This window comes from Panulirus ornatus, chromosome 42, assembly GCF_036320965.1.
Source record: "Panulirus ornatus isolate Po-2019 chromosome 42, ASM3632096v1, whole genome shotgun sequence".
In the NCBI taxonomy this organism is placed as follows: domain Eukaryota; kingdom Metazoa; phylum Arthropoda; class Malacostraca; order Decapoda; family Palinuridae; genus Panulirus; species Panulirus ornatus.
The window spans coordinates 12,739,590-12,755,776 of record NC_092265.1 but is presented as its reverse complement, the minus strand read 5'-3'; the positions used below and the strand labels follow the sequence as shown (position 1 = coordinate 12,755,776).

The window sequence follows — 16,187 nt, the reverse complement described above, 5'->3', positions numbered from 1 at the left end:
TGAGTAGGAAAGATGGTCAAAAGGCATTATTGGATTACATGTTAATTGATAAGTGTGTAAGAGAGACTTGTGGATGTTAATGTTCTGAGAGGGGCAGCTGGAGGGATGTTTGATCACTATCTTATGGAGGCAAAAGGTGAAGATTTGTACAGGTTTCCAGAAAAGAAGAGAGAATGTTGGGGAGAAGAGAGTAGTGAGAATAAGTGAGCTTGGAAAGGAGATTTGTGTGAGGGAGTACTAGGAGAGATTGAGTGTAGAATGGCAAAAGGTGAGAGCAAATGACGTGGGGGAGGAATGGGATGTATTTAGGGAAGCAGTGATGGCTTGTGCACAAGATGCATGTGGCTTGAGAAAGGCGGGAGTTGTGCAGATTAGAAAGGGTAGTGAATGGTGGGATGAAGAAGTAAGGTTGTTAGTGAAAGAAAAGAGAGAGGTGTTTGGATGATTCTTGCAGGAAAGTAGTGCAAAATACTGGGAGATGTATAAAAGAAAGCAGTTGGAGGTCAAGAGAATGGTGCAAGAGGTGAAAAAGAGGGCAAATGAGAGTTGGAGTGAGAGAGTATCATAAAATTTCAGGGAGAATAAAAAGATGTTTTTGAAGGAGGTAAATAAGGTGCATAAGACAAGAGAACAAATGGAAACATCGGTGAAGGGGGCAATTGGGGAGATAATAATAAGTAGTGATGAAGTGAGGAGATGGAGGGAGTATTTTGAAGGTTTCTTGAATGTGTTTGATGATAGAGTGGTAGATATTGGGTATTGAAGTGGAATTTATTAAAAAAGGGGGTGACTGTGTTGCTGATTGGTTGGTAAGGATATTCAATGAATGTATGGATCATGGTGAGTGTTCAAATTACACAGGCATAAGTTTGTTAAGTATTCGTGGGAAATTATGTGGGAGGGTATTGATTGAAAGGGTAAAGGCATGTACAGAGCGTATTGATTGAGAGGGTAAAGGCATGTACAGAGCATCAGATTGGGGAAGAGCAGTGTGGTTTCAGAAGTGGTAGAGGATGTGTGGATCAGGTGTTTGCTTTGAATTTTTTTTTTTTTTTTTTTTTTTTTTTTTTTATACTTTGTCGCTGTCTCCCGCGTTTGCGAGGTAGCGCAAGGAAACAGACGAAAGAAATGGCCCAACCCCCCCCATACACAAGTACATACACACGTCCACACACGCAAATATACATACCTACACAGCTTTCCATGGTTTACCCCGGACGCTTCACATGCCTTGATTCAATCCACTGACAGCACGTCAACCCCTGTATACCACATCGCTCCAATTCACTCTATTCCTTGCCCTCCTTTCACCCTCCTGCATGTTCAGGCCCCGATCACACAAAATCCTTTTCACTCCGTCTTTCCACCTCCAATTTGGTCTCCCTCTTCTCCTCGTTCCCTCCACCTCCGACACATATATCCTCTTGGTCAATCTTTCCTCACTCATTCTCTCCATGTGCCCAAACCATTTCAAAACACCCTCTTCTGCTCTCTCAACCACGCTCTTTTTATTTCCACACATCTCTCTTACCCTTACGTTACTTACTCGATCAAACCACCTCACACCACACATTGTCCTCAAACATCTCATTTCCAGCACATCCATCCTCCTGCGCACAACTCTATCCATAGCCCACGCCTCGCAACCATACAACATTGTTGGAACCACTATTCCTTCAAACATACCCATTTTTGCTTTCCGGGATAATGTTCTCGACTTCCACACATTTTTCAAGGCTCCCAAAATTTTCGCCCCCTCCCCCACCCTATGATCCACTTCCGCTTCCATGGTTCCATCCGCTGACAGATCCACTCCCAGATATCTAAAACACTTCACTTCCTCCAGTTTTTCTCCATTCAAACTCACCTCCCAATTGACTTGACCCTCAACCCTACTGTACCTAATAACCTTGCTCTTATTCACATTTACTCTTAACTTTCTTCTTCCACACACTTTACCAAACTCCGTCACCAGCTTCTGCAGTTTCTCACATGAATCCGCCACCAGCGCTGTATCATCAGCGAACAACAACAGACTCACTTCCCAAGCTCTCTCATCCCCAACAGACTTCATACTTGCCCCTCTTTCCAAGACTCTTGCATTTACCTCCCTAACAACCCCATCCATAAACAAATTAAACAACCATGGAGACATCACACACCCCTGCCGCAAACCTACATTCACTGAGAACCAATCACTCTCCTCTCTTCCTACACGTACACATGCCTTACATCCTCGATAAAAACTTTTCACTGCTTCTAACAACTTGCCTCCCACACCATATATTCTTAATACCTTCCACAGAGCATCTCTATCAACTCTATCATATGCCTTATCCAGATCCATAAATGCTACATACAAATCCATTTGCTTTTCTAAGTATTGAAAAATGTACATGAGAAATACTTGGAAAAACAGATGGATTTGTATGGAGCATTTATGAATCTGGAGAAGGCATATGATAGGAATGATAGAGATGCTTTATGGAAGGTTTTAAGAGTATATGGTGTGAGAGGTAAGTTGACAGAAGCAGTGAAAAGTTTTTACCAAGGATGTAAGGTATGTGTACGAGTAGAAAGAGAGGAGAGTGATTGGTTCCCAGTGAATGTCGGTTTGTGACTGGGGTGCATGATGTTGTTAAATTTGTTTATGGATTATGGTTAGGGAGGTGACTGGAAGAGTTTTGGAGAGATGGGCGAGTATGCAGTCTTTTGTGGATGAGAGGGCTTGGGAAGTGACTTAGTTGATGTTCGCTGATGATACAGCACTAGTGGCTGATTCTGTTGAGAAACTGCAGAGGTTGTTGAGTGAGTTTAGTAAAGTGTATGAAAGGAGAAAATTGAGAATAAATGTGAATAAGAGCAAGGTTATTAGGTTCAGTAGGGTTGAGGGACAAGTTAACTGGGAGGTAAGTTTGAATGGAGAAAAACTGGAGGAAGAGAAGTGTTTTAGATACCAGGGAGTGGATTTAGCAGCGGATGGAACCATGGAAGCAGTGAGTCACAGGGTGGGGAAGGGGATGAAGGTTCTGGGAGCATTGAAGAATGTGTGGAAGGTGAGAACGTTATCTCGGAAAGCAAAAATGGGTATGTTTGAAGGAATAGTGGTTCCAACAGTGTTTTATGGTTGCAAGGCTTGGGCTATAGATAGGGTTGTACGGGGGAGGGTGGATGTGTTGGAAATGAATATTTGACGACAAAATGTGGTGTGCGGTGGTTTGATCATGTAAGTAATGAAAGGGTAAGAGAGATGTGTGGTAATAAAAAGAGTATGGTTGAGAGAGCAAAAGAGGGTGTGTTGAAATGGTTTGGATATTTGGAGGGAATGAGTGAGGAATGATTGACAAAGAGGATATATGTGTCAGAGGTGGAGGGAACGAGGAGAAGTGGGAGACTAAATTGGAGGTGGAAAGATGGAGTGAAAAAGATTTTGAGTGATCGGGGCCTGAACATGCAGGAGGGTGAAAGGCATGCAAGGAATAGAGTGGATTGGAACAATGTGGTATACTGGGGCCCACGTGCTGTCAGTGGATTGAACCAGGGCATGTGAAGTGTCTGAGGTAAACTATGGAAAGTTTTGTGGGGCCTGGATGTGGAAAAGGAGCTGTGGTTTTGGTGCATTATACATGACAGCTAGAAACTGAGTGTGAACGAATGTGGCCTTTGTTGTCTTTTCCTAGCGCCACCTCGCCCACATGCGGGGGGAGGGGGTTTTCATTTCATGTGTGATGGGGTGGTGACGGGAATGAATAAGGGCAGACTATGAATTATGTACATGTGTATATATGTATATGTCTGTGTGTGTATATATATATGTATACGTTGAGATGTGTAGGTATGTATATGTGCGTGTGGATGTGTATGTATATACGTGTATGTGGGTGGGTTGGACCATTCTTTTGTCTGTTTCCTTGCGCTACCTAGCTAGCACAGGAGACAGCGACAAAGTATAATAAAAAAAAATATATATAATGCACATAGAATTGAATAAGACAGCATATTTACACCATAGAATATTTAGAGCTATTAATCTCCTTGTTTATGTTCTCTAATTTTCTCAGTATTATTCTACCATTCAGTGGATGCTTAAACACCAGTTGGCCATAGTCCATCATTTATTACATTCAAGCTTTTCCTTTCACAGACGCATCATCACTCATCATGAACAACAATATGGTAGGTTGCTCCAGAAGTTTGAATCGTACCTATGTGGTATATGAGTACCGATGTAAAATTGGGGACTGTCAGCCCAACCACATAAACAATATTGGACATACAATCTGCATCTTGAGCTGCTGCCTTTTGCTTCACTTACAAAAAGGTGGAATCAAACATCATCATGAACAAAAGCAAGGAACAAGACTAACGAGGGAGATCGTACTGAATAATACCAGAATTATCACTAGTTGCAGTGACCAGAGGAGACTACAAATATTAGAAGCCATTCACATGAGAAAGAAAGCACCTGTCATCAACATTCAGACAAACATGATCACCACCATACAGCTCTTTGATGGCCCACCAATAGGATGTAGATGGATGGGACACGTCATTGATCAACCAAGTCCACTGCTGCTGGGCATCAGGAACAAGGAAGGTCCAGTGTTACAAAGGTCTGAGGGAATCAGATAAGCCCAACCTGACCTCAGCTTCACATCCGGAAAATAACATCTCGCTTGGCCCTTTTTACTGTATTTAGTGATGGACTTTCTTATGTAGTAATGTTCTGTGATTTCCTTGGCTGTAAGTTTCTATTTTTCTGTTTCCATATGTTATATTTAGATTGAACTACCCTTTATGAGATTTATTAATTTGTTTAGTGTTCCCTTACTTTTAAGTGCTATGTGCAGTGTTTTTCTGAGTGGCTTTAAATTTTGTTTGCATTTTACCTTTCTTATTTAAGTTTTGTGATGCAGTTTTTCCTCTCATTTCAGATTTCTGAAGATGCCTCTGTGAAGGTGAAAGCTTAAATGTAGTAAGTGATGGACTACAGACAAGTGGTGTGTGAGCACCCAGTTAATGGTAGAATAATCCTGAGAAAATTAGAGAACATGAGAAAGAAGATTAATAACTCTAAATATCTGTCATAATCAGTCATATGTGCATTAGAGAAAACCTGCACCCAGCATACCTCGCAAACGCGGGAGACAGCAAAAAAAAAAAAAAAAAAAAAAAAAAAAGGGGGAGGTGATAACAAGTAGTGGTGATGTGAGAAGGAGATGGAGTGAGTATTTTGAAGGTTTGTTGAATGTGTTTGATGATAGAGTGGCAGATATAGGGTGTTTTGGTCGAGGTGGTGTGCAAAGTGAGAGGGTTAGGGAAAATGATTTGGTAAACAGAGAAGAGGTAGTGAAAGCTTTGCGGAAGATGAAAGCCGGCAAGGCAGCAGGTTTGGATGGTATTGCAGTGGAATTTATTAAAAAAGGGGGTGACTGTATTGTTGACTGGTTGGTAAGGTTATTTAATGTATGTATGACTCATGGTGAGGTGCCTGAGGATTGGCGGAATGCGTGCATAGTGCCATTGTACAAAGGCAAAGGGGATAAGAGTGAGTGCTCAAATTACAGAGGTATAAGTTTGTTGAGTATTCCTGGTAAATTATATGGGAGGGTATTGATTGAGAGGGTGAAGGCATGTACAGAGCATCAGATTGGGGAAGAGCAGTGTGGTTTCAGAAGTGGTAGAGGATGTGTGGATCAGGTGTTTGCTTTGAAGAATGTATGTGAGAAATACTTAGAAAAGCAAATGGATTTGTATGTAGCATTTATGGATCTGGAGAAGGCATATGATAGAGTTGATAGAGATGCTCTGTGGAAGGTATTAAGAATATATGGTGTGGGAGGAAAGTTGTTAGAAGCAGTGAAAAGTTTTTATCGAGGATATAAGGCATGTGTACTTGTAGGAAGAGAGGAAAGTGATTGGTTCTCAGTGAATGTAGGTTTGCGGCAGGGGTGTGTGATGTCTCCATGGTTGTTTAATTTGTTTATGGATGGGGTTGTTAGGGAGGTAAATGCAAGAGTTTTGGAAAGAGGGGCAAGTATGAAGTCTGTTGGGGATGAGAGAGCTTGGGAAGTGAGTCAGTTGTTGTTCGCTGATGATACAGCGCTGGTGGCTGATTCATGTGAGAAACTGCAGAAGCTGGTGACTGAGTTTGGTAAAGTATGTGGAAGAAGAAAGTTAAGAGTAAATGTGAGTAAGAGCAAGGTTATTAGGTACAGTAGGGTTGAGGGTCAAGTCAATTGGGAGGTGAGTTTGAATGGAGAAAAACTGGAGGAAGTGAAGTGTTTTAGATATCTGGGAGTGGATCTGGCAGTGGATGGAACCATGGAAGCGGAAGTGGATCATAGGGTGGGGGAGGGGGCGAAAATTCTGGGGGCCTTGAAGAATGTGTGGAAGTCGAGAACATTATCTCGGAAAGCAAAAATGGGTATGTTTGAAGGAATAGTGGTTCCAACAATGTTGTATGGTTGCGAGGCATGGGCTATGGATAGAGTTGTGCGCAGGAGGATGGATGTGCTGGAAATGAGATGTTTGAGGACAATGTGTGGTGTGAGGTGGTTTGATCGAGTGAGTAACGTAAGGGTAAGAGAGATGTGTGGAAATAAAAAGAGCGTGGTTGAGAGAGCAGAAGAGGGTGTTTTGAAGTGGTTTGGGCACATGGAGAGAATGAGTGAGGAAAGATTGACCAAGAGGATATATGTGTCGGAGATGGAGGGAACGAGGAGAAGAGGGAGACCAAATTGGAGGTGGAAAGATGGAGTGAAAAAGATTTTGTGTGATCGGGGCCTGAACATGCAGGAGGGTGAAAGGAGGGCAAGGAATAGAGTGAATTGGAGCGATGTGGTATACCGGGGTTGACGTGCTGTCAGTGGATTGAATCAAGGCATGTGAAGCGTCTGGGGTAAACCATGGAAAGCTGTGTAGGTATGTATATTTGCGTGTGTGGACGTATGTATATACATGTGTATGGGGGGGGGTTGGGCCGTTTCTTTCGTCTGTTTCCTTGCGCTACCTCGCAAACGCGGGAGACAGCGACAAAGTATAATAAAAAAAAAAATAATATATATATATATATATATATATATATATATATATTTTTCTTTTTCAAACATATTCGCCATTTCCAGCGTTGGCGAGGTAGCGCTAGGACCAACTGAGCCTTAGAGGGAACATCCTCACTTGGCCCCCATCTCTGTCCCTTCTTTTGGAAAACTGAAAACGAGAGGGGAGGATTTCCAGCCCCCTACTCCCTCCCCTTTAATCACCTTCTATGACATGCAGGGAATACATGTGAAGCACTCTTTCTCCCGTCCCCAGAATGTGTGGAAGGTGAGAACATTATCTCGGAGAGCAAAAATGGATATGTTTGAAGGAATAGTGGTTCCAACAATGTTATATGGTTGCGAGGCATGGGCTATAGATAAGGTTGTGCGGAGGAGGGTGGATGTGTTGGAAATGAAATGTTTGAGGACAATATGTGGTGGTTTGATCAAGTAAGTAATGAAAGGGTAAGAGAGATGTGTGGTAATAAAAAAGAGTGAGTTTGAGAGAGCAGAAGAGGGTGTATTGAAATGGTTTGGTCACGTGGAGAGAATGAGTAAGGAAAGAGTGACAAAGAGGATATAAGTGTCAGAGTTGAAGGGAACAATAAGTGGTAGACCAAATTGGAGGTGGAAGGATGCAGTGAAAAAGATTTTGAGTGGTAGTGCACGTTCATATGCACTATATTCCTATATATATATATACCTCCGTGTTGTAGTTAGGTTCTATAAAATGCCATCTGCTGGTTGTGTGAGGCTATGGGAGATGACCAGTGGAGACCCCGTTGCTCACCAACTTGAGACAAAGGCTATTCAATAACATAGTACTCGAATAGTCATTTCCCTTTTAGGTGTGATCATACTGGGGTCAACATGCTGTCAATGGACTGAATCAGTCATGTGAAGCATTTTGGGTAAACTATGGAAAGGTCTGAGGGGCCTGGATGTGGATAGGGAGCTGTGGTTTTGGTGCATTACAAATGACAGCTAGAGACTGAGTGTGAGCGAATGTGGCCTTTTTTGTCTGTTTTCCTGACACTACCTCACTGGAGCGGGGAGTAGCGATGTTATTTCCTGTGTGGCATGGTAGCAACAGGAATGGATGAAGGCAAGCAAGTTTGAGTGTGTACATGTGTATATATGTTTGTGTCTGTGTATGTATGGGCATTTCTGTATATATGTATGTGTGTAGATATGAGTGGATGGGCCATTCGTTGTCTGTTTCCTGGCACTACCTTGCTTCACAGGAAACAACAATGAAGTATAATAAATAATATGTATATATTATATATATAATATATATATTATATAACAGCACCACCACCCCGTGTTAGTGAGGTAGCGCCAGGAAACAGAACAAGGAAGGCCACATCTGCTCACACTCTTTCTCTAGCTGTCTTGTGTAATACACCTTACCATAGTTCCCATCCACATCCAAGCCCCGAGAACTTTCCATGCTTTGTGTTTGTGTGTGTGCATGTGCAATGAAATGTTTGAGGACAACATGTGATGTAAGATAGTTTGATTGAATAAGTAATAAAGGGTAATAATTGTAAATGGTAATAAGAAGAGTGTTGTTGGGAGTGCTGAAGAGGTTATGCTGAAATTGTTTGGACATATGGAGAGAACAAGTGAGGAGAGATTGACAAAGAGGATATACATGTCAGAAGTGAAGGGGAAAAGGAGAAAGGGAAGACCATGCTAAAAAGATTTCCAGTGCTCAAGGCCTAAACATACAGGAGGGTGAAAGGAATCCATGGCACAGAGAGAAATGGAGCAATGTGGCATAAAGGGAGTAACATGCTTTCAGTGAACTGAACCAGAGAATACGAAGCAGCCAAGGGTAAACCATAGAAAGGTCTGTGAGGCCTAGTTGTGGATAGGGGGCAGTGGTGTTGGTGTATTACAAATGACAGCTTAAGAATGGATGCGAGTATTATGCAGCTGAATATTCTTACGAATGGCTGGGACTGTGTTACTGCTTGCTTAGTTAGGATTTTCTATGTATGCATGGATCATGGGGGTGGCCTGATGATTGGCTGAATGCATGCATAAGTGCCACTGTATAAAGGCAAGAGAGACAAAGGTAAATTTGAAATACAGCAGTATAAGTTTGTTCACTGGACCTGAAAAGTTTTATGGGCAAGTTGATTGTTCTAAAAAACAATTTCCAACTTCTTCTTCACACTCATCTGTAGCTCATGCCTTGCATTCGTACATCTGGACGACTATACCTTCAAACATTTTCACCTTCCTAAATAATGAACTTTCTTTCACACATTCCTCAATGCTCCTAAAACTTTCGCCTCCTCACCCACTGTATGACTTGCCTTGACTTCTATAGTTCCATTCACTGCTAAGTCCACTGGCATGTATCTAAAACAGTTCATTTCTTCCATTCAAACTCACACCTCAGTCAGTCTGTCTCTACACTGCTAAACCTAATAACCTTGCTTTTATTCCCATTTACTCTTAACTTTCTCCTTTACACACACACTCCTAAACTCTGACACCAACTTCTGCAGCTTCTTACTTGAATCTGCCTCCAGCACATTATCAGTAGCAAGCAACAACCAACTCACTTCCCAGGTCATCTCGCTTCCAACATACTACATATCCATCCCTCTCTCCAAGACCTTTGCATTTTCCTCCCTTTCCACCCCTTCCATAAACAAATTAAGCAGCCATAGTGACATCACACACCCTTGCTGCAAGCCCACCACCTATGCATGCTCTATCTCTTTATAAAAGCTCCTCTGTTGTGTTAGCTTTCCTTCCTCACCTTGTATTTGTAGCACCTTCCACAAAGCTGAACCCTGTCATATGCTTTCTCCAGACCCCTGTATGCCATATACAAATCCTAATGTTTCTGTATTTCCCACACATTTTCTTAAAAGCAAACACCTCATCCATTCCTGAAACCAATTTCTTCCTCTTCAGTCTGATGCCCTGTGCTTATTTTCACCATGTCAATCACCACTCTTCCATACATCTTACCAAGTACACTCAACAAACTTATACATCTGTGATTTGAACACTCGCCTTTGTCCTTTCCTTTATACAATGCCACAACATAAATTCTACCAGTCCTCAGGCACCTCCCCATAATTTATACTTACACTGAAAATCCCCCTTTTTTAAGAAATTCAAATGCAATACCCTCCACATTTCATCTTTTGTAAAGCTTTCACCATACCACTTTCTTGACTCCTGTCATATCTCTCGGTGCCTAAAATCTGGTTTGCTACTTCTGTTGCTCCACTAGAGTAAAGGAATTATCCATTCCTATTCACATCAAGTTTCACTCTTGAAAGTAAATGCCTTAAATAAGGTAAATTATTGCAGGTTATTATGATGCATGTTCTGCAATATGGGGCAGAAAATGAAACAAAACTTTTTTAAAGGTGTTATTCTACTGTACAGGCAATAAATAATTATAAAGACTATTGTCCAACTGCTTTCTGCAACTTGTTGAAATTTTTATGTTCCTGATTACAGCCAAAATATTTTGAAGGTTCTTATATGATCTAAAATCAAAGGCATTAGTACTGTATGTACTGTTACAAATGGAAGTCACTATGATAAAAATTGTTATAAAAAAATACTGGTTATCAATGTACTGGTAGTTTTCCATAAAAAAAATTCTTATGAAAAAGTAAATGTTAGCAAGTCTTTGGCAGAGACTACATCTTCCAATCATCATTGGAAGAATTCAACATATATACAATAACACTGAATTTCCTATCTTCAAGTAAAAATAGTCATCACAACCAAAGGAAAAAAGAGCATATTGCTATTATATGAGGCAACCACCTGCCAAAAATAAAAATAAAATTGATACAATTTTATGATATCCTTTTTACAGCACACAGTATTCATAACAGTGCTGCAGGTATTGCTACACCTTTGATATATTAATGTTGCACCGTTCACCTCCACTTCAGTTGTAAACAGTTTAATATGCTTTATCAACAATTTTCTGATGAAAATTTTCCAAGGTGTGGGTAGAGTTGTGCATATGTTTTTCTATATAAACATTACATTTAAGTATCTGACCAATCTTAAGCTACAAAAAAATACAAGTACAGAAAACAAACACTGCAAGAATATACTGACATCAGCTTTCAATTATTTTCTATAACAATAATAAAAAAAAAAGAAAAAAAATCAGACTGAACACAATGCCCTGGCACTGGGAAATATATGAGGCCTAAGTATCAGCTTGTTTTTTCCATTGGCAGTGAATGTGTATCACAAAGGTGGGGATGCCCATAGCATCTGTGCTCCTTGATCATGCCTACATTGCATATGGTCTCATGTGCTTAGATGCACTCCTCCTCCTTATCTTTAGAGTTGTTCCCATAACAGAGAACTTGTCTGTAATAACAAGGTATCATATATTTGAGAATCACAAGGTCAGCTGCTTCAGCACCTAAATTTTGATTTGTGCCTGTCGACAGACTTCATCATTGTAATATAACTGCTGTTCATTTCACCTCATAGACTTGTAAAGGTGCTACAGGACTAAGATAACCACATCCCTGAGCACATTTAACAGAACAACTTTCAGCACCTCAAAAACATTACTTAAAACCAAATCTTAACCATATGTACTATGAGTTTTCCTGATCCTGCAGTACTCTTATACAGAAACATCATGTCTGCTTTTCTTAGCAGCATATATGCATTTACAAATTACTTGTGCATGAAAGGCTGAAAATCTATAGTATCCTATATCATCTGGTGATAACACACGAGCAAATGGTTTCCCCAGATTAATGCTGTAGTAGTGAAAAAAATTTATAAATGTGTCAAGTCCCGATTACATTCAAGCAGCACATACTTGTTTACAGTGGTGCAATAAAATGCATTTGGTATACACATCCACAAGCATATGCACCTAGCTAAATTGAAAATTGGCTTTGAGTTCCTTAATTAAACAATGAATTATTGTGATCTTGCAGAGAATGATACACTGCTCAATTCTGTTGTTATGAGCACCCGCAGTAGCCAACAGTAGCAACTTTACCAGGTGCAGGCAGTTAGCAAACATGAATAATCAAAATGTTTGTAGCAACAGGCAGTGGTGGAGATGGTCAGCTGCAAGGTAAGGGGGAGGGGGAGAAAAATGTGCACATGACTAGGCAGGCATATTCACCTGACTTAAACAGTACTAACAACTTTATCAGGTGCCCCCGTTAACTTATTAACAATGTAAAATTTGTGCTTGTTTCCTACCAGCCCTCGTACCACAGCAACATTTTCCACCAAGAAATTGAAGGGCATAGTGATGAGAGCCCCAGCCATACACAAGGTCATTCGCAACCATCCAACTCTGTCAACACGAAATGACTTGATCACCCCAAAAATGTACATATAAAAGTTGACACCCCCAACAAATGCTGCAATCACATTGAGAAGACCAGGCACAGGTACAGGGAAGATGGTACTTAAAATAACTGAGGCTAGGGCCAAGGGCATAGTGACCCATGAGTAGAGAGAGACTGCCAGAAGCCACTTCGTGCTCACCTGTGGAGAAAAGTAATGTGTGTGAAAACTCTTCTTTTTTGTTTTAATACAGGGATCCCACAGCTAAACTTCAGTTAGATGAAATGAGAATGGTTCCCTTAAATTACTATATAAACATACTAATACTCCAAAATTCTATATCTACTCTATATCATCTTTAAATGCTTTCATAATTTGAGCTCCAAAAGCAATTCAAATGAATAAGCAGAGGCATATATATATATATATATATATATATATATATAAAAAAAAAAAAATCATTAACAATGTGCATGAGGGGGAGGTATGAAATGTTTATCTATCTATCTGTCTACATATCTGCGGCCCGTTCCCTTTAGGAACTCCCTCAAGGGGGTGGCCATGACAAAAGCATCTCCAATGCCATGTCTGACTTTAGTGCTTCACCCTTAACAGGCCACTGGAAGAGAGGGTGATTCTAGTGCAGTGTTTTCAGAGGTTCCTACCACCTTCTTTTATCTAATATTCCAATCTCCTTCTACCTAGTGTTAGAACCTACTACTTCTACCTAATGCTCCTGTCTAACGTTCCTACCTACTACTTCTGTCTTTTGCAAAAACCACTTTGCTAAAAGGCAAGGCTAACACAATGGGCTAACCACAGGAAAATCTTGTTATAAAGAATGACCATTGTGAGTTAAGCGTTATGTGTGGCAAGACAAGTTTATATGTTTGTGAGAAGAGAATGCCAGAAGTCCATGTGTGGGTCGGGCAGAAAGACAGCAAACTGTGTTAGAGGAATGCAACTTGACAACAAACACAATCCTTCAACATATTTACTCTCCTCCTCACCTCATCACTGTCTGTTATGACTTCCCCATTTGCCACCTCAACCAAAATTCCCACTTGTTCTCATACTATTAACATCTTTCAAAAACACTTATTCATTCTCCCTTTAGTTTGGTGATCCTCGCCTATCTCAACTCTCATTTGCCCTCTTTGAATCCCTGCACCTTCCTCTTGACTTCCTATCACTCTCTTGTATATCTCTAAAGCATCTGAATTCTTTCCTTGTAAAGAAGTCTTTTCAGGAGCAACTTTGTCATCCTACCTATCACTACCCTTTCCCACTTGCCCATCTTCCACATGCCACTCATTTCTCTCACACACGCAAAAACTGCTTTCCTAAATGTCTCCCATTCCTCACCCACTTCTTGGCTATGTTTACTCTCACCTTTTGCCATTCTATGCACATCTAGTATTTCTACACATCTTTTTCCAAGCTCACTTTCACCCTTCTCTTCTCACTCATATCATTTACTTTTTTGTAAAAAAAAACTCTGCAAATCTTCACCTTGCCTCCACTAAGTAATGATCAGATTTCCCACCAGCTACCAATCTCAGCAAATTAATTTCCAATATTTTCTCTTTTGCATGCCTATCAATTGTTGCTCATCCACTTAGTATGTCATACTTTTTTAACCAAGTATTCCAATCACTTGTCATTTTTCAGCACACACATATACAAGCCGTTCACCATTACTATATACCTCACTCAATATCCAATGTTCCGTAACTGTACCCTCAATTGCCACATTTCTTACTATCATTTAAATCACCCATTACTAACACCCTATCTCTTAGCAGCAAACTGCTGACACACTCACTCAACTGCTTCCAAAACACTTGCCTCTCCATCTTTATTCTCATAGCCAGGGGTATGTGCACTAATAATAATCACCCATCTCTTGCAATCCACTTTCATTTTTACCCACATTAGTCCAGAGCACACTTCCTTAAACTCTTTAGCAAATTCCCCCTTTTTTTATTTTAGCCAAGATGGGAGAGACACCTGAGTAACCTAATCATGGCTACCTCATTAACACGCTGGAAATCCTCCCCATGTTTTATTTTTCAAAAACAAAGGGACAGAGACGTGGGCCAAGCGAGGATTTTTCTCTCTTAGGCTCAGTCATCTCTGTGGTTTCCGAAGTGGTAGAGGATGTGCAGATCAAGTGTTTGCTTTGAAGACTGTATGTGAGAAATACTTAGAAAAACAAATAGATTTGTATGTAGCATTTATGGATCTGGAGAAGGCATATGATAGGATTGACAGAAATGCTTTGTGAAAGGTTTTAAAGAGTATATGGTGAGGAAGGTAGGTTGCTAAAAGCATTGAAAAGTTTTTGCCAAGGATGTAAGGTATGTGTATGAGTAGGAAGAGAGGAGAGTGATTGGTTCCCAGTGAATGTCTGTCTGCGGCAGAGATGTGTAATGTCCCCATGGTCATTTAATTTGTTTATGGATGGGGTGGTAAGGGAGGTAAATGCAAGAGTTTTGGAGAGAGGGGCAAGTATGCAGTCTGTTGGGGATGAGAAGGCCTGGGAAGTGAGTCAGTTGTTGTTCGCCAATGATACAGCTCTAGTGGCTGATTTGAGTGAGAAACTGCATAAGTTGGTGACTGAGTTTGGAAAAGTGTGTGAAAGAAGAAAGTTGAGAGTAAATGTGAATAAGGTTATTAAGTTTAGTAGGGGTGAGGGCCAGGTTAACTGGGATGCAAGTTTGAATGGAGAAAAATTGGAGGAATTTAAGTGTTTTAGATATCTGGGAGTGTATTTAGCAGCAAATGGAACCATGGAAGCAGAAGAGAGTCACAAAGTGGGTGGGGGAGGGGGCGAAGGTTCTGGGAGCAATGAAGCATATGTGAAAGGAGAGAGCATTATCTCGGCAAGCAAAAATGGGTATGTTTGAAGGAATAGTAGTTCCAACAATGTTATATGATTGTGAGGCATGGGTTATAGATGGGGTTGTATGGAGGAGGATGGATGAGTTGGAAATGAAATGTTTCAGGCCAATATGTGGTGTGAGGAGGTTTGGTTAAGTAATGAAAAGGGAAGAGAGATGTGTGGAGAGTAAGTAATGAAAAGGGAAGAGTGATGTGTGGAAATAAAAAGAGTGTGGTTGAGAGAGCAGAAGAGGGTGTGTGGAAATGGTTAGGACATATTGAGAGAATGAGTGAGGAAAGATTGACACAGAGGATATATGTTCAGAGGTGGAGGGAAAAAGGAGAAGTGAGAGACAAAATTGGAGGTGGAAGGATGGAGTGAAAAAGATTTTAAACAATCAGGGCCTGAACATACAGAAGAGAGGCATGCAAGGAATAGAGTGAATAGGGAATGATGTAGTATACCGGGATTGACATACTGTCAGTGGACCGAACCAGGGCATGTCAAACATTTGGGTACATTACACATGACAGCTAGAGACCGAGTGTGATCGAATGTGGCCTTTTTTGTCTGTTCTACTGACGCTACCTCACTAGCAGGAGGTAGCGATGCTGTTTCCTGTGTAGCAGGAAAGGATGAAGGCAAGCAAGTATGAATATGTACATGTATATATATGTATGTCTGTGTATGTATATGTTCATGTATGGGCCATTCTTCGTCTGTTTCCTGGCACTGCCTCGCTGATGTGGGAAACAGCAATTAAGTATAATAATAAAATATATATCATTTATTTATCATACTTAGCCGCCGTCTCCCGACGAGGAATGGCCCAACCCACCCACATACACATGTATATACATAAATGCCCACAAACGCACATATACAAACATATACAACGAATACATATACAGACATGTACAGATATACACATGTAC

The 16,187-nt window shown here is 40.7% G+C and overlaps 2 protein-coding genes across 10 annotated transcripts in view; one reads left to right on the top strand and one right to left on the bottom strand.

The window, feature by feature from the left end:
- LOC139761917 (sex-lethal homolog) overlaps positions 1 to 4,477 on the top strand; it is a 334,918-nt gene extending 330,441 nt beyond the window's left edge. The window contains exon 8 of the transcript XR_011715640.1: positions 4,145 to 4,477. The gene's annotated coding sequence lies outside the window, so the exon portion shown is untranslated. The remainder of the gene's footprint in view (positions 1 to 4,144) is intronic.
- Positions 4,478 to 10,112: 5,635 nt separating this feature from the next.
- Positions 10,113 to 16,187, bottom strand: part of egh (beta-1,4-mannosyltransferase egh) — a 147,596-nt gene continuing 141,521 nt past the window's right edge. For all 9 annotated transcript variants that reach the window (XM_071686555.1, XM_071686554.1, XM_071686556.1 and 6 more), the window contains one exon: positions 10,113 to 12,569. In XM_071686555.1, the coding sequence (XP_071542656.1) occupies positions 12,204 to 12,569 (366 nt within the window). In that variant the 3' untranslated portion in view covers positions 10,113 to 12,203. The remainder of the gene's footprint in view (positions 12,570 to 16,187) is intronic.